Source organism: Diadema antillarum, unplaced genomic scaffold, assembly GCF_040938485.1.
Source record: "Diadema antillarum isolate AM-2024a unplaced genomic scaffold, OU_Dant_1.0 seq00000118_RagTag, whole genome shotgun sequence".
NCBI classification, from domain to species: domain Eukaryota; kingdom Metazoa; phylum Echinodermata; class Echinoidea; order Diadematoida; family Diadematidae; genus Diadema; species Diadema antillarum.
In genome coordinates, this window is record NW_027271199.1 from 573,740 (window position 1) to 594,846 (window position 21,107).

The 21,107-nt window shown below is 37.1% G+C and overlaps 1 protein-coding gene across 1 annotated transcript; it reads left to right on the top strand.

The window, feature by feature from the left end:
* The first annotated feature begins 831 nt into the window (after positions 1–831).
* LOC139727072 (aqualysin-1-like) lies at positions 832–21,021 on the top strand. Its single transcript, XM_071638049.1, has 9 exons — positions 832–881; positions 1,501–1,621; positions 4,989–5,126; positions 7,792–7,933; positions 8,255–8,361; positions 8,823–8,964; positions 14,283–14,467; positions 20,305–20,476; positions 20,863–21,021. The coding sequence occupies exons 2-9, from the start codon at positions 1,511–1,513 to the stop codon at positions 20,991–20,993; spliced, it is 1,128 nt and encodes a 375-aa protein (XP_071494150.1). The 5' UTR covers positions 832–881; positions 1,501–1,510; the 3' UTR covers positions 20,994–21,021.
* The last annotated feature ends 86 nt before the right edge of the window (positions 21,022–21,107 follow it).

A 21,107-nucleotide genomic window follows, 5' to 3' on the forward strand; every position in this document is an offset into this window, starting at 1 on the left:
CCCCCCCCCTTTCTTTTTTTATTTGTGCGTTAGACAGTCTCCTTCTTGGATATTTGTCAATATTTTTCTTCGTCTTTGTTTTTTTTCTTCTTCCCTGGTGGAAAAACACAGTTTCCCACTTTGTGAAATACTTTGTGAACAAAATGTAAGATCTCTTTACACTGTTAAATTCGAGCGCTTGAACAATCCGAACACATTGTGAATCATCTTTTCACACTGTGAAAGAGAACATTACCATGTAAATTGACTGGGAAAACCCAACCACAGGGTATATTCATCTTCATACTGTTATATTCATCGGTTTTTGCATAGTCGTGTATGTGAATAAACTGTGAACACATGCACTGTGAGGTGAGACACTGCGTACATTCTCGCAGGGTTCTCTACCCATATTCTTTATAGGATAATAATAATGTGTGTTCGTTCAATTTCATTTCAAATTATTTCTTTTGTAATACATTCTTAGCACTGCAAATACGGCTCAGTGTACCACACTTTGTCAGTTTCCTCCTTCTCTTTCTTTTTATTTGTACTTTTACCTTTAAGAGTTGTGATCCAGCAATGCAAAACAACTTTAGAATTACCTTTCACATAATTTGTGACAAAGTTACTCATTAATTTTTACATGATGATGCATTTCATATTGTTATCATTCTAGTAACGGCGACCGCTCTGTCGTATTATCAAAAAATACGTGACGTTTTCACAATTTTCTTTCTCGTCTCCTTTCCTGTTTGTTTAAGGTCAAACATATGGTAAGTTTCTCACTTGTTTGAAGCATGCTTAAACTGAATTATATATTGATACGGGACAGAGAGATTCCTCGCATTGTCTAGTTCTGCCTGGTACTCCTCGTTTCTCACTTCGGTGTCCGACAACAGGTAATAATATAACACGCTCAACTCTGACTTTGTCATTCTGATATGACTCTATTGTAATTTGTCTGAACTGAAGAAAGATTTTGTAAAATGACTTGTCTCCATTTATTATAAATTCTTTTGAAAGCCTAAAAACTTGTCTTGCCTTAAAACTCTAAATATTTTTTTTTCAGTTTGAAGCGATGGATTTCCTATTTTATACCCATATTGTTGGCGGGTCTTTGCTGCGATATTACCATATTTTATCGTTATGTCTTATCTCAGAGGAACTACGTTAATGAAGATATTTTAACAAACCTTGGAATAAGAGTCCTTCCAGTTTGGATTCCTTCCATGTTTACTTGAATGTTCAGTGCTGTTTGTATGTTGAACTTGGTGTCATGTAATGTCGTTGCAGCAGTGCAGCAGCTCATAGCAGTTCACGTCTGCTTGCTCAGAACTAACCTTTGAAATCCTCGATGTAGTTGGCTTCATGTTGTAAAATGAAACATCTCATCAATTTTCATCAAGCTTCCTTATTTTCTTCAGCAATGTAATTTCCACCAATGGCTGATAGAAGAAAGAAAGAGAACACAAGACAACAACGTAATTTGATTTCAATTTCCTTTGACACAAACTGCAGGTTATCAGCGATGAAGTGCTTATTTCTCCTCGCCTTGACCGTGGCCGCTGCCACCGCTTTGGCTCCATTCCACATTCCGGCCAAGAATCGTATCGAAGGGCGTTACATCGTGGTGTTGGAGGTGACGTGTTGATTGATTTTGTCTTCTCTTTTTTTTTTGGGGGGGGGGGGGGGGAGGGGCTTGGGATTAGACACTTTCTTATAATGTTCCCCTTTTCTTCTCAATGTTCTTTTATTAATGTGAAATTTTTGTCCATGCTTGCCATTTATGTTGCTACGTAGTTGTCATTTCTTTCCTTTTTTTTTTTGGCTCGTAGGAATACTTATCATTTTTAGCCAAAGTATTTATCTGCTGTTTATTTGTGTAAATATACAAAATCAAATTTCCTTTTCAGGAAAATTGTCTCAGCTACTTATTTTGCTCACATCAATCAAGGGTGTTGTCATTTGTTTTATATCCATCTAAAAGGTGATCAACAATAAAATGTAAAAAAGGATGAACATAATTTGAAGAGTTTCCTCGCAAAGCCGATAAGTCAATTTTTCATTAAAATCAAGCGATATCTGTGATTTTTAATAGGGACCAATCTGAAAATCAGTTTGTAGCAAAACACAGTGTAACTCAAAATTTTTAATTAAATCCCTTCCTCATTTGTTGCAACAGTTCATATCAACCAATCAGCTCGTCATATATGTCTCAGGTGATTCAAGATATATGCCGTCATGTTACGCTGTGCTGTAAAATGCTGTACACTGTACATGCACGCATGATGAGGACTTCGTGATTTAAAAGGTCGTACAGTAAAATCAAGATACTACAAGGAGCTCATTTCTTTTGTTGGTCTTTTGCGTTTCATTGACATAATGTTGCATTGATTTAAGCTCCTCATAATAAGTTCTGCCTTTATAGTTTGATATATCATATTTCTCCTATACCCGCATTATCTTCATTAAGTATGACATCATAAGAAAGCCCGATTAATCATCTTTAATAGAACACCTCTCTTGCTATGATCGGGCATTCCTGGATTGCACAGCATGACTGAATAGGAGGTCAAGTGTGAAATGTTGCCAAAAAGAGCGAACGTGTTATGTCAAATGGTATATAATTCACATTTTACTTTGTCGTTTCAGGGAAGGAGTGAGCTTTAAAGCTACTCAGCTCTTTTGCACATTCCAAGAACACCAAATCATAGCAAGTGAGGTGAAATTATAAAGATGATTTATCAGGCTTTTTACACAGCTAACACCTCCGGCTGTCATATACTAAAATAGAATTGTTTTTTGAATGGTTTCTTTCCTTCTTGTTGTTTTTTTAACTTCAACGAGACGATAAAAAAAATCCGATTCAGCACTTGATTTTTGGACAAACAAAATGTGTTAAGGCATTTACATTATTTAACACCAATTGGTGTGGTCTCATATTGAAGCTGGACGGGTTTTATAATATTGACATCAAACACCAGCAATATCAAAATAATTAACACTATGCGGTGTCATTGTGGAACTAACACCAGCACAGTGTCAAAGATATCACCAGCTACGGTGTAAAATTAACACCACGGAGTGCCAGGTGAACACTTTTCAACACCATCACAACATACTGTCTACACCTGTTGGTGTTTTCCTCTATTGACAGAAGATGCGAGTGTAAAAGAAATGTGAAATATCTAACTTTAATTGCAAAACTTATTTTGAGGAGTTTGTTTTTTTAACTTTCGAAATTATTTCGCTCGTGGAACGTGTTCACTTTTTCATGTTTTGTTCACAAAATGTCCGCACCGACTCCGGACACTTGCAAAAAAGATCCACATCGGCTCCGCGCTGTCACTAAAACATTCTTGGTGTCTTCCGCTTTTATTCGCGAAGTTTCCCCACACCGGGGGATTCTTTCAGGAGCGTTTGCGGAAGGATCGGAAGGGTTAAGTTGGTATCTCACATTGTGATTGAGCGGCGAACGTTTGCGAACTTAGTGAATTTGAGATTCGCCAATTTTTCTGACAAATGTTTGCGAAAAATCAAGGTTGGCTTCTGCCATTAGCGAAAGTGTTTGCGAAACACAGGTGGCGACTATTAGCGACTGTTTGCAAATGTTAGCGGCAGTTTTGCAAATGTCAGCGACAGTTTTGAAAATGTTAGCAACTGTTTGTCAATTCCTTGCGACAAAATGCGAATGCTTTGGGACCTGGAACAGCACCATGCGATTATGTATAGTCAGACCCATAAAACGACCGTACAGCCTTCCACTGCATGCAGATCTCTTGTGACCATCACCGTTAAAGACGAATTTCAAGAACATGGAAATGAATTTCTGCCAAGAAGAGGCTCAACGTGCTGCTATCCTTTTGAACAGCTGCTTTGCCTGACTTTTGATACTCTTTTGATACATAATGTTTTGTTTACCTTATTCTCTGTTGTCAAAAGAAGTGTGACTTATATGTTTTGTCGAAAAATGAAATAAACTTTGAATTTGAATTTGAATTGACTGCTGCTACAGCTACCGCGCAGCTTCAGAGAGAGAAGATAAAGAAAGACAAGAAAGGAAGAAGAAAAGAAAGACTGTCTTGGTCAGAGAGTGGTTGTTGCAGAGGACAGACTTTGGTCAATATGAAAAACTTTTGCAACATTTACAATCATGATGGAGATGTCAAGAGCCTCAAGAACTTTCTTAGAGTAGAACCTTCCCTGTTTCAGGAGCTTTTATATTGGAACCATTTGGTTACTTGTTTGCTATAGCAGTGGCGAATCAAACAAAAATGTTAGCGACACCGTATTACGACCGTTTGCGAATTCTTACAAGTGTTTTGCGAATGTTTGCAACTGTTAGCGAAAATACAAATTCGCAAAGAAATTTTGAACATGTTCAAAATTTCTTTGCGACATGAAAAACTGCTTGCGACAATTAAAACCCTTTGCGAACTTTTTTGGAACTGTTAACGAACCTTTTGCAACCCTTTATGAACCCTGGCGCAATCCTAAATTCGATACGTTCGCAAACGTTCGTCGCTCAGTGAGATACCCCCTTTTACGGACAAGCGGAATGTCCTGACAATGTCCTTAGGTCAGGTTGCCGAAGGTGTTAGGAAGTTCATTTCCTCGTCCAAATTCCGATCGTCCTCGTCCAAATTTTTGGCTTCGATCAAAATTTGGACGTGGAAATTTTGCTCTCTCGAAGATGCGGAAACGCCGGAACATACAGGGCAGTGAACGGACACTTCAGGAACGTGCGGAGAGGTTCCCGAACGAGTGTGGAATACCAAATTTTCTTTCCGGGGAGCTGTTTTATAAATCTCGTTAGCAGTGACAAGTTGTCATAGCAGTTAGCTACTGAAATCCTTTGCATCTGATTGGCTAAGAGCAAATTTGTCACAGAAATGTGACAGTTGTCACTGATAACAAGCTTTATGAAACGAGACCCAGTCTTGTCCGCGCCCTAGTGGACGCCTGGTCTTATACGCAAAAACGAACATCGGTTTCTTTTTATGCAGGACAATGTTGAGCTGGACTCCTTCATCAGTCGATTCAACAGCGAAGTGTCAGTGGAGACCATGATCAAGACAAAGTTCTCAAAGGTGCTGCACGGATTCGTTATCCAAGCAGACGTTGCCGGTGTAGCTCTTAATCTTGTAAGTAGAAGGAGGAAAAATGTTCAGATTGCGTTTATTTCACTTAGGTGGTTTTCGCTCATGAAAGTACAATTGTTTTATTTTGGCAGTAGTTGTCTGCTCTCCTTTCAGTCATACATACAAATATGCAATCAATTGATTGTATTGTAATACAAGGGTAAGATGCAAATTATTCACAATAGTTATTTTATCGGGAAGTAGAAGCAATCGGGTGCATTATTCTCGGAAAGGTTAATTACATTTCACCTTAAGAATGTTAAGAGTGACTTTATTGAAATACACTCAGCAAAAAAACAAAGTAAACGCTTTTTCAAGTTTAGATTTCTCATAGAATATTTGACTGAAAGTAGTGTATTATGTACCATATTAAAGGTAATTTAATTGGCTATCAACCTGGTAGGTCAACAAAAAGGGAAACTTAACGCATGAGTGAACACATTTTTCTCTTTCAGGGCACAAAAGTATAAATGGCAAAACTGAACAGGTTGTCATTCATGCCTATGTGCTCTTCTATAGAACAATAAAAACAAACAACTAATTTCACACAAAAAGAAACATGAATTAAGTTGCAAAAACAAACCTTTGCTCTCTATGATATCTTTAAAACTCAAAAGACTAATGAAGGCTAAAAACAATGGAAGAAAATAAAGCATCTTATGTCAAATCTAAATTCAAATGAAATAACAGAAGAAGTAAGAATTAACAAAATTGGTACAAATTTGAGCTTTTTTTTTTTGCAGATTGGGAAATTGTAAATAATGTTTGGTTCTTGAAATTGTCACATGGATTTGAAATCACTAGTTTAAATGAAATAAATAAAGAAATTCTTCTCATTTAACCATCTTTATGCTTTTTATTCCCTACGTCATTTTGAAGTCTGACTTGACAGAAAATTCTTAATTTTCCCCTTTAGTTTCCCACTTTGTTTTTCTTTGAGGTAAATAAAGAGATAAAGAGAACAAAAAACTATATTTTTCCTATTTCATTCATTCCTCTCATTGTGTTAAACTGGTCTTTCGTTGTCAATATTATCGTGAAGGGCATTTGCAAATGAAAGAGAACATGTCTTTTTTTATTTTGTGCCTTGGAAGAAAAACATGAATGTGCTCACTCATGCGTAAATTTTTCTTTGTAATTAACCTATGGACTTAATAGCCAATTAAATTACCTTTAATATGGTATATAACACATTGATTTTCATAAAAATCTTCTATGAAAAATATGACCTCGAAAAAGTGTTTACTTTCTTTTTTTGCTGAGTGTATATATTTTTTATTGTATTTGATTCTTTTAATCCTAAATAATATCTATTGTACATGATAATTCAAATAAATAAGATTGATTAAATAAAACTATAAATACATGTGTGGGACGTTATTTTCTTATTTCAGTAAAAATAGGAAAAAATAGTTACGACTTCGGGCATGAGAATCAAGTGAAGATAAAACACCATTTCCTCTTCTTAACTACAAGTGTAACATTCCTCATTTCATGTGAATTATGTCGACATGATCGGTACAGTCAAAAAATACCGTTATTATCGGCAAAGGAATGAATGGTTCTCATATATGTGAATAGAAACACACACACACAAAATATTTAAAAAGTACCATTATACATTACATGAAGGGTAAATACTGCACGGTTATACACATATAAATGAATGTTATATACGACATGATCGTAATAATGCAAAAGCACATCGCCAACTTTATTATTATGGGCATCCAGCCTTTAACAGCGCCGAATGGGGAAAAAAGAAACAAACATTGAAAGCCTATAGTTTGCTCTATGTTGTGCGGCCAGTATTACTTTTTCTTGAAAGCTCAGAAGTTCAATTGTATTTTGATTTCACTTCCATTTCTAATGAAATTTCGTCATTTTGTTCGTTTAAGTCTATTTACTTGAGTCAATCATTGAATCTCACTTATATTAGGTGAGACATGCATACACACTCACACACCACACACACAATGCAAAGATGAGTTGTATATTTGCCTTTGCGTTTAAGCAATCATGACGTCTTCTTTCAAATATAAAGTCCCTCAGTGCTGAACAAAGTTACGGTGTGATGATCATTGTATGAACATCATAACGTAAATTTCATATTTATATGATATGAAGAGTTTGTTCGCAAAGACCGATAAGTCCATATTTGCCAAATGGAGATATTTGCGATGAAAGGTCAAGAAAAATAAAGAGAATGATAAGACAATTTTTGCTTCTTTTGACCATAACTTCCAAAATATACCTTTATATGTAGAGACCTAATATATCATTTAAAATGTACTATTTTGTACTTTATGACAGAGATCTTACTTCAAAATCTTCAAAAATGGACTTATCGGTTTTTGCGAACAAACTCTTCATACATATTTCATTTTTATCATGTAAGCTGAATGAAGGCACGTGATAGCAAAATTGAAGTAGCTACTCATCCATCACGCCAAACGTCGCAGCCTTAATTTGTTTGTTTTGTGTGTATGTGTGTGTGTGTGTGTGTGTGTTGGTAGGTGTGTTTGTGTTTGTGTGCGTGCTCTTTTTTGTGTCTGTTCTAGGAATATGCCAGGGTTACTTCTACGTCACATTAAATACACTTTTGAATTCTTCAACACGAGTTTCCTTTCTCTTCCTTTGAACTTTATTGTTGTTTTCCTATGTAAAGCTTCGATCTCTACAAGGAGTGAAATATATTGAAGAAGACGAGGTTATCTTTGCCGACTCCCGGAACAGAAACCCCGGATCTTGGGGAATTGATCGCATAGACCAAAGATCGTTGCCCTTGGATGACAGTATGACACTTAACAGTAAGTAATGTATGATGCTGATGTCTTTCAATATTTCGTAATAGAGCGATAGTTTAAGCACCGAAAGACCTGATTCATGAGACTCTCATTATATTAATCTTTGCACGGAACATGCACTATTGTCATGCAATTCACAAATTCTTGGAAAAGTTTGAATATCTGACTCATAGCTGGAGATGAAAATTAATATTGCTCTTTGTGTCTGATCGGCGACGGAAGTACTTAGACTTTTTAGTACATTGCATTTAGATTCTGAAAAAAAGAAAATACCTTGTTTAATGTCTGAAATTAAATTCTATGCCTCATTATTATATTCAACAGAATATGGAGCTGGAGAATACATCTACGTCATCGACTCTGGAATAAACCCAGACCACACTGACTTTGGTGGCCGTGCAAAAGTCGCAGCTGATATGATTGGTGGGGATGTAAGATTATTTTTCAGATGCTTTTAAATCTTTACCAAAGCAGTTTAAAGTGGCGTTCAGTTTATGGGAAATATACCCATTGACTTGTTTAGATTGATGGTTACCCTCAGTGGCCTACAAATTCAATGCTTAAGTTTTATTTCAGTTACTAAGTTAAGCATAATGTATCTTAAGCACAGCAAAAAAGAAAAAGAAACAAGCAATATCTTGGGGATAGAAGGTATGCATAAAATAACATTTTAAATCAGCGTTCAACTTGCACCATCACGGACCGCAGTAATGTAAAAGAAAAAAACACAACAAATACAACAAAACCGACATAAATGCCTTTGGAATGAAATCAGTCGTGAATCGAAATGGGTTTCCTTATACATTAACATAAATTAGTGACTAACCTGAACACCTTGCGTTTGAATTGAAATATCAAGCCTCTTTGCCGTTTTCCTTGCCCATCCATACAGGGCATCGACTGCAACGGTCACGGGACTCACTGTGCAGGAACTGCTGCCAGTACCACCTACGGAGTCGCTAACGAGGCACAAGTTCGTGGGATAAGGACCCTGAATTGCGCTGGGTCGGGTTACAAGAGCGACTCTATTGAAGGTAAGAGAGAGAGAGAGAGAAAAAAAAAAGAGCAAAAACCCATAACACGAACAATATATTAAGGACAAGAAGAACGAATTCTCTTCAGAAACGTGTTATACATTATAGATATCTTGGGTTGAGTTGTTTGAGTTCCTTTCAAAAGCAAAATCTCAATTCGGTCTAATTTCTCAAAATAGCTTTTTATTTCAATTGTCTTACAATTATACCTCGAATTATCTGTGTGTAGTCACAATGAAGTCTCGCTCCGATAATTTAATTTGTTATCAAAATCTTGCTAAACTCTGTTGCCATTAGGCTTTATCAAGGACGACTGCATCATTATTTTTTTACTTCATTACGTAACTTTATTACATTATCGACATTGTGTTTCTTGTATGTTTCGTCATTTTCGCCGAACTATTATTTGAGAATTAACTCATTCAAGTGTCATTAGTCTGGGGCCTTACATTCTACAAGCTCATACTTTTCAGGAGATTCCTCATATCAAACTTATATATATATATATATATATATATATATATATATATATAATATGTATGTATATCGTATAACCATATCAAACTTATATATATATATATATATATATATACTTACTTCCGCCAGTAGGTGATGAAACCATGGACCAATAATGTAGGTTAATGCGTAAAACTTACGGCCCTCGCAGGTTATGTTTTCGGTTCCGTATGTTTGTCTGTATGTCTATCTGTGTACAGGATAACTCAATAAGAACGGAAGAACGTTACAAAAATGCAGTTCGTCTTCATAATAAGATAAACGAAAAAAAAAATGAAGTTTGGAATCATGTTATCACATGTGAAAGGTGATAGTGGTCATAACAGAATCGTAATCTCTCAACAAACTCAAGAATTTATATGATGAGAGTTTTACCAGTCTTGCAAGGCGTGTTTATAATGAAAGAAAGAAACGAATGAATTGGGGTCAGCAGGTCAAAGTTCATAGGGGTCATAGAGAACATGCTAAGCTTTCTCCTAATAACTTAATAACGGATAATCGGATTTTTACCAAACATGCATCGTGTGTTCATAATAAAAGAAAAACACAATTAAATTGCGGTCGTTCATAAAAGAGATAAAATACAAGGTGTGTCAGAAAAGTTCCAGGACTGGTATCATAAAATAATATTCATTTCAAACCCAAGCTTCAAACAAAGAGAATTCACCTTCAAAGTAATCTATCTGGAGTACATAACTCTGATCTTAGCTCTCTCGCAGCCATCAGATTTTTTTTCTACATAATCTTGTATGCACATCCTCTGTTTCAAGTCGTTCAGCAATGAGCACAGAGCAACGAACAAACTGAAGTTGCAAAGGCCTAAAAGTTGGAAAAACTCCGTCAGAAGTGCTGAGATTGTTGCAGCAATTGTACGGAGATGAGACGATATATTACACACGTGTTTTTGAGTGGTTCACGAGGTTCAAAGAAGGAAGAGAGGACGTGGAAGATGACCCCACGAGAAGGCCCTCGACGACCAGGACTGAGGTGACATTGGGCGCTTCAGGCAGATGGTGCTTGGTGATCGTCGGCTGACTATTCGAATGGTGGCATGACTTATGAACTGGCATGAAACTAACATGCATGATTTTCCACATGTCCAGATCTTCAGAAAGTTTTCAACAACGCTGTCCTGATTCATGCCCAGCTCATTTGCCATCATTCGAATAGTCAAAGGTAAATAGGTTCAAAGAAGGAAGAGAGGACGTGGAAGATGACCCCACGAGAAGGCCCTCGACGACCAGGACTGAGGTGACATTGGGCGCTTCAGGCAGATGGTGCTTGGTGATCGTCGGCTGACTATTCGAATGGTGGCATAACTTATGAACTGGGCATGAAACTAACATGCATGATTTTCCACATGTCCAGATCTTCAGAAAGTTTTCAACAACGCTGTCCTGATTCATGCCCAGCTCATTTGCCATCATTCGAATAGTCAGCCGACGATTGCCAGGCACCATCTGCCTGACGCGCTCAATGTCACCTCAGTCTTGGTCGTTGAGGGCCTTCCGCTCCTGGGGTCATTTTTCACGTCCTCTCGCGCTTCTTCACTCCTCTTGCCCTACTTAAAAACATGTGTGTATGACATTGACTCATCTCCACACACTTGCTGCAGCAATCTCAGCGCTTCTGAAGGAGCTTCCCCAATCCTGACCAGAAACTTCAAGTTTGTTCGTTGCTCTGTGCTCATTGCCGAACGATCTGAAACAGAGCATACATGTATATAAAAATGTGTAGGAAAAAATGATGCCTGCAAAGGGCTGAGATCACAGTTACATACTCCAGATAATTTACCTTGAATGTGAATCATGTGAGTTTGACGTTTAGGTGCGAAATAAACATCTCATTATTAACAGTCCCGGAACTTTTGTGACACACCTCGTCAACTCCATTTCCCAATAACTCACCAACGGATGATCAGAATTTCACCGAAGGTAACGTGTAGATATCGATGTGCCCATCCCTCTATTATCTGAGTTGTAGATTTTTACTTCCTATACGAAATTGCGACAAAACCATGGCTGTTTTGCGGAGGTCTGCTCTCTCTCTCTGAGTGCCCCTCTATAATTGCTTATGTATTTGTTTCTTTCCATCTAAAAGGACCATTATAGAATGTAAGACTATATGAAATGCTAAACATAGACAAATGAAAAAGTAAGATGCAAAGATACACACATACCCCCAAAATCCGTGCAAAAACCAAATGCGCGCATAGAGTGACATACGAAGAGTTTGTTTGCAAAAACCGGTAAGTCCATTTTTTGAAGATTTTGAAGTACGGTGTCTGTCATCAAGTACAAAATAATACATTTTAAATGATATATTGGTCACTACATATGAAGGTATATTTTGGAAGTTATGGTCAAAAGAAGCAAAAATGTTCTTATTATTATCATATGTCATTTTAGATGTCAAGTTCCTAATGCTTCATGATTTCTTATGTTGACGTTGATATTTTGTATCCGTTGCAGTCATATCAGTGATTTTATACAAATTTGACGATATGAATTTGAATGTAATGTATTTGTACTTATATGTAGTGTATTTTCTATGTTTGTTTGTATGGTTTTTATGGAGTATTGAATAAATAAATCCAATCCAAATCCGATTATTCTCTTTATTTTTCTTGACCTTTAATCGCAAATATCTCCATTTGACAAATATGGACTTATCGGTTTTTGCGAACAAACTCTTCAACAGAGCAATAAACTGACCATTATTTCAAATGCGAATTCATAAGTACTTATTGAGGCTGTTCTTTAATCCGTTCAGAGATAGCTAATGCAGCTCTGGGCTTCGTAGTTATAATGGAAAGGTTTTTAAGCGGGTGTGGGTATGCGAGTCATAAAAGAGGAGTGTGTGTGTGGGGGGGGGGGGGGGGAGTGCTTGTGTAGGCGGGGCCACTCCTTCCCACATAAAAACAAACTCTTTTTAAAAACATTTTGTTGTTGTAAATGATACAATTTGATGCATATTTTTGCGTGTTTCATCGACTTGAAACAGTCACACTTGTTCAAGTGATAGAGTGATTTCGCTTTAGATATTATAATTGAACAATTTGCCTATAGAAATGATATAATTTAGATATTGTTTTATTTTTTCTTACAAAGAATATCACGAGCACTGTTGTTAGGCAATCAATAGAAAAAACCTAATTCCGAGGGTGTGGGAGGGGGTATTCCTCCTGCCACACGAGGGTGATTTTCCAATTTCAGACCAGAAATTTAACGATCTGGTATATAAAGTTTTGGTGAAATACAAAAACTATGTTTGTTTGGGGCTTTTTCGAGCAAAGAAATGTAAGGAAAATAATAAGAGCCTATTCAGGGAAGTGTTAATAGCTAAATCCCGGAATCTCAGCTCTAACTGGAGTGTTCCTCTGTTTTATGTTGTCTTCATCATTACCGTGTTGGACTACTTGCTACGTTATGTCTAGTGAGGTACATGTCTGGAGGAGGGTGTGGAAGGGGGAGCTTTTGCATTTTTTTAGAATTGAAATAAAGCTAGCTAATGCGGAAATTATCATTCTCCGAAGTGTACTAGATCTATAGAAGGGACTGAGCATTGGGGAGGTGGGAATACCCCACCAAAATTCGAGCGGGCTTTTTCATTTTTAGATCTGAAATTCGACACAATTTGGCGCGCACTTTTGTAGAAATTTCTGGAAATTTGTCAAACAGAGAGATGTAGGAAGTCTGTGTAATTGGGCTAATCAGGAGGATGTGGGAGGGGTAGGCCCTATTCCTCTTTCTACAAACACTAGCGATCTGGAGCACACATTTTGTAGCACCCTTCCTATATACGAAGTAGCTTTCGCATTTTCAAAATTGAAATTGGAATATTTTGTATACGTCTATTTGATGGAATATTTGATTTAATTTTCGAGACAGAATTTTCCAGACAGAATTCATTTAAACTAGATTTTTTTAATGCAAAAGTATGTTCGCTCAGTCTTGCCTGATGTATTCCATGATTACTTTTCTTCTCATGCTATGAAAAATAATTCTTTTAGCACTGTAGGAATTAACGTTAAAGGGATAGTCCAGTAATGGTGGAGATGAGAATTGGGCTTTTAACTTTTTGCGAAATGCCAAGAAAACACTTTTGATGTAGTACAGAGCATACCATTTTCAGAGGAATTCAAAGTTTATTCGATGAAAATCGGGTTTGGAGTGACTGAAACATAAACAAAAACCAAAGGAAAACAAAGTGATCGTAACAAAGTGTGGGTCCGACACTTTATTAGAATCACTCTTGTTTGGATGTCTCAGCCTTTCAAAACCAATTTTCACAATAACACGTTGAATTCCTTATAGAATTATGCTCTTTCATATTTCATACGAAGTTTGTCATTATTTTAACAAAAAAAAATGTTAGAAACCTGAAAATAGGTCTCAACCATAACTGTGCGATCCCTTTAGATATTATTTACAATCTTATCGTCTGAAAATCAGTCACTCTAACTCAAAACGTTCAAAGGGGCTAAACTGTGAAATTCGTTAAGCACGAAACTGTAAACACACTGAACCTCTTTTTTATGACTCAATATAGGCAGCTTATTCTTAAGATGTATTTACAGTATTAAGTTGATTATTAATGAATGATGGAATTTTGCAATTAATTACAAACTTGACTTGTGTCAAGGTGGTACATTTGTACTTCCTTGGTTGTGTATACACTGTTACCATTCACGCACACACGTGACCGTATTTTTTTACCCTTATTAGCAGTGTGAATTGTGGGATTTTATGCATTCCATTAGCTTTCATTACTGTGACTTATTCATTCTTGATATTGGAAAGCTCTGGAGTGGATTGCATCATCGGGTGTAACCCCGTCCGTAGCGTCGATGTCTCTGGGCGGAAGTTATTCCTCTTCCCAGAACGAGGCGGTGAAAACGGCAAGGGGCGAAGGCATTGTCGTGGTGGTATCTGCAGGGAACGATGATGGCAATGCATGCAACAAGTCACCGGCGTCTGCACCAGAGGTATTCAAGACCCTCACAACCGCTTTATTTGTACGAAGTTACAAAAGAAAAGAAATAAAAATTTATAAAATGAAATAATAAATAGATAAATGAATAAGTAAATAATAATAATAATAATAATAATAATAATAATAATAATAATAATGATAAATCTTGTCCAAATAAACCGTGACGGTGAACTTCTGGCCAAAATTATAGTTAAATCAAATCTCGCTCTATAACTCCCATCAGGAAAAAAGAAAGAAAGAATGACTCTTTAAAATCTGTATTTCTTCCGCGAAAGCCAAAGAAAAGTGGTATGCCAGACACTCGCCACCTTTCTGCCAAAGCCACCCTCTAACATAGATCTACTTTCTATCGGCTTGTCCTCTTATCACATGACTTGAATTACTCCTGGAGTCGGAGTAAAATGCAATTCCATAATTATACCACTGGTCAAGATGAAAATGCTAAGCAGATTTAAACAAAAGACAGTGGATAAAGGTAATTTATAAACGTGTCCTTAAAGTCGATCTTCTATAGAAACGTATACGGATTCTTACATAATTTGCTCGTTTGAATGTTTGGAAGCAATATATTATTGAAAACACTAACATGAATACAATAAATGCGATGATCATCACCTAACAAGCCTAATTTCCTGACGTTTCCCGAAGTTTTTGCAACATCTTTTTTTTTCTTGGGAGGGGGCCAATAATTTCATTAAATCTTTGAATTGGAAATGAAATCTGTAGCCTTGTAATAATAAACCTCACACCGATGACTCCAAGGTGAAAGGGGTTAAACTTAACTTGCCCAGCTCGAAACCCACAAAAAGTAGGCCAAAATGAAGTAACACTTTTGTACTGAGCTTAGAAGAATAAGCTTTATGTAGTCCTATAGATTATGATAAAAACTAAATTGACAACTCTTGACAATGCTGAAAATCAAATGATAATTGAAATAAAAGATATGTAGGAAGTGCAGTTGCATAGAACAGAGAGAAAAGATAATTTTAGACTAGTTTTAGTCTGACGTATAGAGTGTCTATGCATATTCGCCAGCGAAGCAGCAACTGTCCCATAATATAGGTCCGAATCTCCAGATATTTCAATTTCCGCTTTACTTTTAGCCGCCAAATGTAATAGTAGTTCGAGAAAAGATTTTTCGCCCAGGTGAGACAAAATAAATTGTGATAATTTTAGTCGGTCAAACCAAGTGATGATATACATCGTAGTTTGTTTCATCACAGAGAATCCTTATCTGTAATATTTTGTTGGCTATAACCTGGGCGATTCCAATGGCAACATTACATTATCAACCACCAAAACACCAGGACATCTATTGTAGCACTGTACAGTGTGCCCCCAAAAAATTACAATCGGATTTCAGCATTGATAACTTCTAATATGATTTATCTTGCTGAATGCTATTTCAGGGTCTACAAATATAACATCTTATACCTATATGTTGCCCCCCCCCCAAAAAAAAAGAAGAAAAAACAAATAAATAAACAAACAAACAAACAAACAAAATCACTTTAATTAAGTGGGCACAAAAAAGAAGTATAGATCCCCCTGTAAAGCATTGGATTGGATTGACTTACTATTTTAAAAGTTATCGTTGTGGAAGGTCCCGTTGTATGATTTTTTTTTAATTGGGGGGGGGGGGGTGGAAGACATACGGTATTGACACTCCAGATGACACTGTGCGGATGAGCACGATGGGATAATAAATGCGAGGATGCAATGGGAAAATCACATATTCAAATGTATCTGTGTGTGGTTGCTATATCGACATTGGTAGTCAGCGAAAACAGGAATCTTCAGAATTCCTTAGCATCATAATTTCACATTTTCATTTCACAGGTCTGCCTTTCCAGTTGTCCTTCTTTTTATCAAAATTCGATTTGAAGGACTGCGTCAGTTATCCAACGGTTTCCTTAATTAGCACAGGAGTGTCTCTGTCCGTAAGGGTGGGATTTCACGGAGCACGCGAACGATTTGCGAAGGACGCGAATGACAAAATCCAACATTCGGAAAAGTTTTTCTCCGAATGTTTTCCGACAATGAAGCCGAAAACTATTCTTGCGCAATTTGTGCGAAGTTCCCACGACGTATGTGCGATTGTCGTGTGTATCATTGCTAAAGTACAGCATGTTACGTACACGAAGAACACGCGACGGAAATGCGAACAACGAAACATTTTCAATAATCATGGGAGAAAATGTAGCAAGGAGAGGTGGAAGCAAGAAAAAAATCAACTCAAAAAGCTTTCTTGAGTTGATTTTTTTTTCCTGTATTTCTCCTTTCTTTTTCTCTCATTTCTCTATCGTGTGTTTGCCTACATTTTTTCCCCCTAGGACGTATCTCCACTAGTAAAGCATTTGTTCCTTCTTTTTTTTTTTGCAGTTCCTCCAACACATAATCTCTATAGTTCAAATGAAATTTACATGCTTAAAGGGAAGGTAAACCCAAAGAACAATGTGGAGTGAGTGAAAGCAGCAACATTAGTAGAACACATCAGTGAAAGTTTGAGGAAAATCGGACAATCGATGCAAAAGTTATGAATTTTTAAAGTTTTGGTGTTGGAACCGCTGGATGAGGAGACTACTAGAGGATATGACGTATGAGTGGACAACAATACAAAGAAAATATAAAGGAAATTCAACAAAAATTCACTTTTCTAGAATTATGAAAGAGCAATGGACCAACCGCTTTCAGAAAGCAGGAAGAATAATTGCTACCCTTAACATATGTCAATATCAAGTTGATGGAATTTGTAATTTTCATGAAAAATGGATTTTTGCAGAATTTTCTTTATATTTTCTTGGTATTGTTGTCCACTCATACGTCCTAACCTCTAGTAGTCTCCTCATCCAGCAGTTCCAACATCAAAACTTTAAAAATTCATAACTTTTGCATCGATTGTCCGATTTTCCTCAAACTTTCACTGATGTGTTCTACTAATGCTGCTGCTTTCACTCAATCCACATTGCTCTTGGGGTTTACCTTCCCTTTAAGATTGATTTTAAGTGTATTCTGCGATTTTTTTTTTGTATATCAGATATTCTTTCTCTTTGCTAGTCTTTAATTTCTTTCGTTACTATAGTTGTTAATATTTAATTGTTTGATGTTTAAATGTATACTACGATTTTTATTTGTAGAAAACGTACAGGGCATACATCCCTCAAACGTGCGCTAAACGTTCGCGAGAATGTCTCAAAAGGTACGCGAACAGTTCGCGATTACGTCGTAAAATGATCGGAAAAACTTCGCAGATTTCGCGTAACATACGCGAGACATTCTCCGAAGTTTCGGAGTCTGTTTGGGGTTTCACGAACATTTTGCGAACATCGTGCGTGTCTTGCGAAGGTCTTGCGCATATGACGAAGCTTTAAAGACACTTTCGAGAACAATTCACGAGCAAATCCCGACTAAGTGTGCGGAAAAGGTTCGCAAAAAATTTCAAACTTTTTTGAAATTATCGCCGAAGTAAAAACGACATTCGCGAACAATTGACGACGCTTCCGAACCCTCGCGTTTGTTTGGCGATCTTTTGCAGACTAAAATGCGAATGCTGGATTTTGCCATTCGCGTCATTCGCAAATCGTTCGCGTGCTCCGTGAAATCCCACCCTAAGTTCGTGCGTGCAGAGCTAGAACGATCAAGGTTTCAACTCAATCAGGCCCAAAGAGATTAGATCTCTTTGGTCAGGTCCTATACTAACAGGGGGGTCATCCCACGAGACCGACACCCACGAGTCATACGGTCCACGAGACCGACATAAAAAATAGGTACATGAGCCATACAGCTCATGAGTTCCACAGTACGCACAAAAGGCTCACAAGACCGACACTAAGCAAAGAAAGCCGAGACCGACACCACGCAGACAAAGCCCATGAGACCGACAGTACGCAAAATAAGCTCACAAGACCGACACTAGGCAAAGAAGGCTCATGAGACCGACACGAGACAAAGAAAGCCTGACTGACAGGATGAACAGCGCCATCTAAATTTCAATTATATGTACAGGGTGTTCCATGAAAGGGAAAATTACATACTGACCAATGCGATTTCGTTTCGCTATCGAGCGAATAGCACAATCTACATGTCAACGACATCAAATATGTATCTCTACAAGTATGGCTTCTAGGGGCAGTTCTGTCGCGCAACGGGGAGTGACAATTTTTCTATTTTTTTTAAATAAAATTGTACTCTTCATGGGATTCCCCCAATAAGAAATGTGTTGAAAAATAGTACAGGACAAGAACAATATAAGCCTTAAGTTTCGATGTCATCGTGCTATTTTTGATATGCTTTCTCAATTTTAACTAGACGGTGGACAGGATGCAAGTTTTTTTCACCCTTTTCTTTCTCGCTTCACTAGTTAAGTAGGCTCTATTCGATATCCTACCGCCTGCTTGTACCCCTTTCTTTGAGTTCAATTTGTGATTTTCTGTGTAACTATAATGTGTGACATTCAACTGATGAAAACGTTTTATATTACAGCGATTCTACTCGATTTGTGGCTTGTGTTTGTTAAATTATTTTCCTTAAAACGGCATATTTTTCATGAAATAAAAAACTATTTTCATGGCTGCATCTTCTTTTCCCCAATCCTTAATCCATATCTCTCATAGAAGATTAAACCATTTTCTGTAAATTTATACTAAATCAACATCTTTGCTGGTGACTTCTACCCCTACACATCATGTGAAGCAGGTGTGCACTGCAACACTAACCATTAATTGTGAAAGATTTTCTTGTTAACTGCATTTGGAGGTTGGTCACTTTTCTAGATTGTTGATCTAAATGTCCACACTATTCTATTTTATATTATTTTTTTGAAGTAGGTGTATGCGGATTTATGTGTTGCGGAAAGGGAAACGAGGTTGTTTTGGCATTCTCCAAATTCATGTGGAAAGATCTTACGCACACTTTAACGGAATTTTGTGTATTCTATTCAACCAACACTCACACACGCAAACAAAATCAAAATTCTTATGCAGTTCAGGGGGTGAGGGAGGGCAACTGACGGGGAAACACCATTAGCAACTCTGCATTTCCATCTTTCATATCTTGCTTATGTCATTATCTGAACTGTTACACCCTATACAAGTAACTGATCTATAGGTGGCGTTGTTCATCTTGTCGGTCTCGAATTCTTGGGCTGTATAACTAGTGGGCTGTATGACTTGCGAGCCGTATGACTTGTGAGCTGTATGACTCGAGGCTGTCGGTCTCGATGGTATCGTGACGTTCACCCCTAAAAAAGTGTCTTCCAGTGGCGCTCTTGATCAAACGTAAAAGTCAATGAATTTCGGCTAAAGAAGTAATTTCGCCTTTGTCATTACGAAAATATTTTTTTTCTGGTATTGGAAACAAGGGACAATAGATTAGCATGATAAGATAATGAGTTGCAAATCCTAGTATGCATTGTACATGCTCTAAGGTAAAACGGCTATTCAATGATATCGAATGTGGCTAAAACTTACCAATTTTCAGCCGGCACTGTCTCTTTGTAATAAAACAAAAGGAAAAGATCATAAAATTGTTGATTAGATTTTAAGTTGAAGGTCAATTTTCAAGATCAGAAAGCTTGAGATAGATAAACTGCATATTTTGTGAATGAGGTTGACACCACGGATAGAAAGTACAGTTACCATGCACCTGACAAGTTGTAAGGTATTATAATCAACTGAGCTCGGCAGTCGACTTTTACTGTATGTTTTCTATATGACTGAATTAAACAATACTTTTTCTTGTATACTTTCTTTTTTGTTTCTTAATCCGTTAGATACACGACACGAATATGTTTTTTTCTTTCTAAAACAATGTTTGTTCCTATTCTTAAAGGCCATTACAGTTGGAGCCACTGATAGCAGTGACACTCGCTCGTATTTCTCCAACTACGGTAGCTGCGTCGATTTATTCGCTCCTGGTTCTAGTATCAAGAGCCTTTCACACAGTAGCAACTATGGTACTTCAACGAAGAGCGGAACGAGCATGTCCTGCCCTCATGTCTCTGGTACGTGACTGCTTCTTGCGATAGTCCCTGTCCCAGTCAGATAGTAATAAAATAAGCGAAAGATATTCTAGCTGTATTGATACATTTTATAGAGTTTGACATGAAAAGCTCCAAATCTATTCAGAGGATGCTCAGTTGTTGTATTACTGAACTGACTGATTGGGTCAATAGTTTGCTTGGCTGTCGTATTGACATTATTCTGTCTTTATATTCATTCCATTCATTGATTTATAAATCGTGGATTTTTTTTTCACTGAGCACACGTTATTTTGTATCGATCGAATTGATGAAGTGATGTCATTACTTCACTTGAATTGCCGGAATATCGATTGATTAATGGATTTGATATGATTCAAGGCTGATTCTTTACCCGCCTCACTTTTAAGGTATCGCTGCTGCTATGCTGGAGATGGGCAAAAGCGTGGAGCAAGTGTACGCCCAGATAGTAAGCAACGCAACCCCAAACAAGGTGAGCGACGTCCAGGGAAGTCCGAACTTGCTGGCGTACTGTGACTAAAAGTAGCCACTGTGAACATCAACTCGCCTACAGAAATGTTAATCAGCTTAATTGTCTTAATGATCTTGAATGTATAGTACACAGACAACATGTTGTTGATGCAGGTAATGTCAT

What these genes read in the sequence shown, in the direction of transcription:
- LOC139727072 (XM_071638049.1), top strand. Translation starts at nt 1,511, where the DNA reads ATGAAGTGCTTATTTCTCCTCGCCTTGACCGTGGCCGCTGCCACCGCT. An exon ending in CCGGTGTAGCTCTTAATCTT is followed by an intron (nt 5,127 to 7,791) that starts GTAAGTAGAAGG and finishes TCCTATGTAAAG; the next exon opens with CTTCGATCTCTACAAGGAGT. An exon ending in GTCCTGCCCTCATGTCTCTG is followed by an intron (nt 20,477 to 20,862) that starts GTACGTGACTGC and finishes CTCACTTTTAAG; the next exon opens with GTATCGCTGCTGCTATGCTG.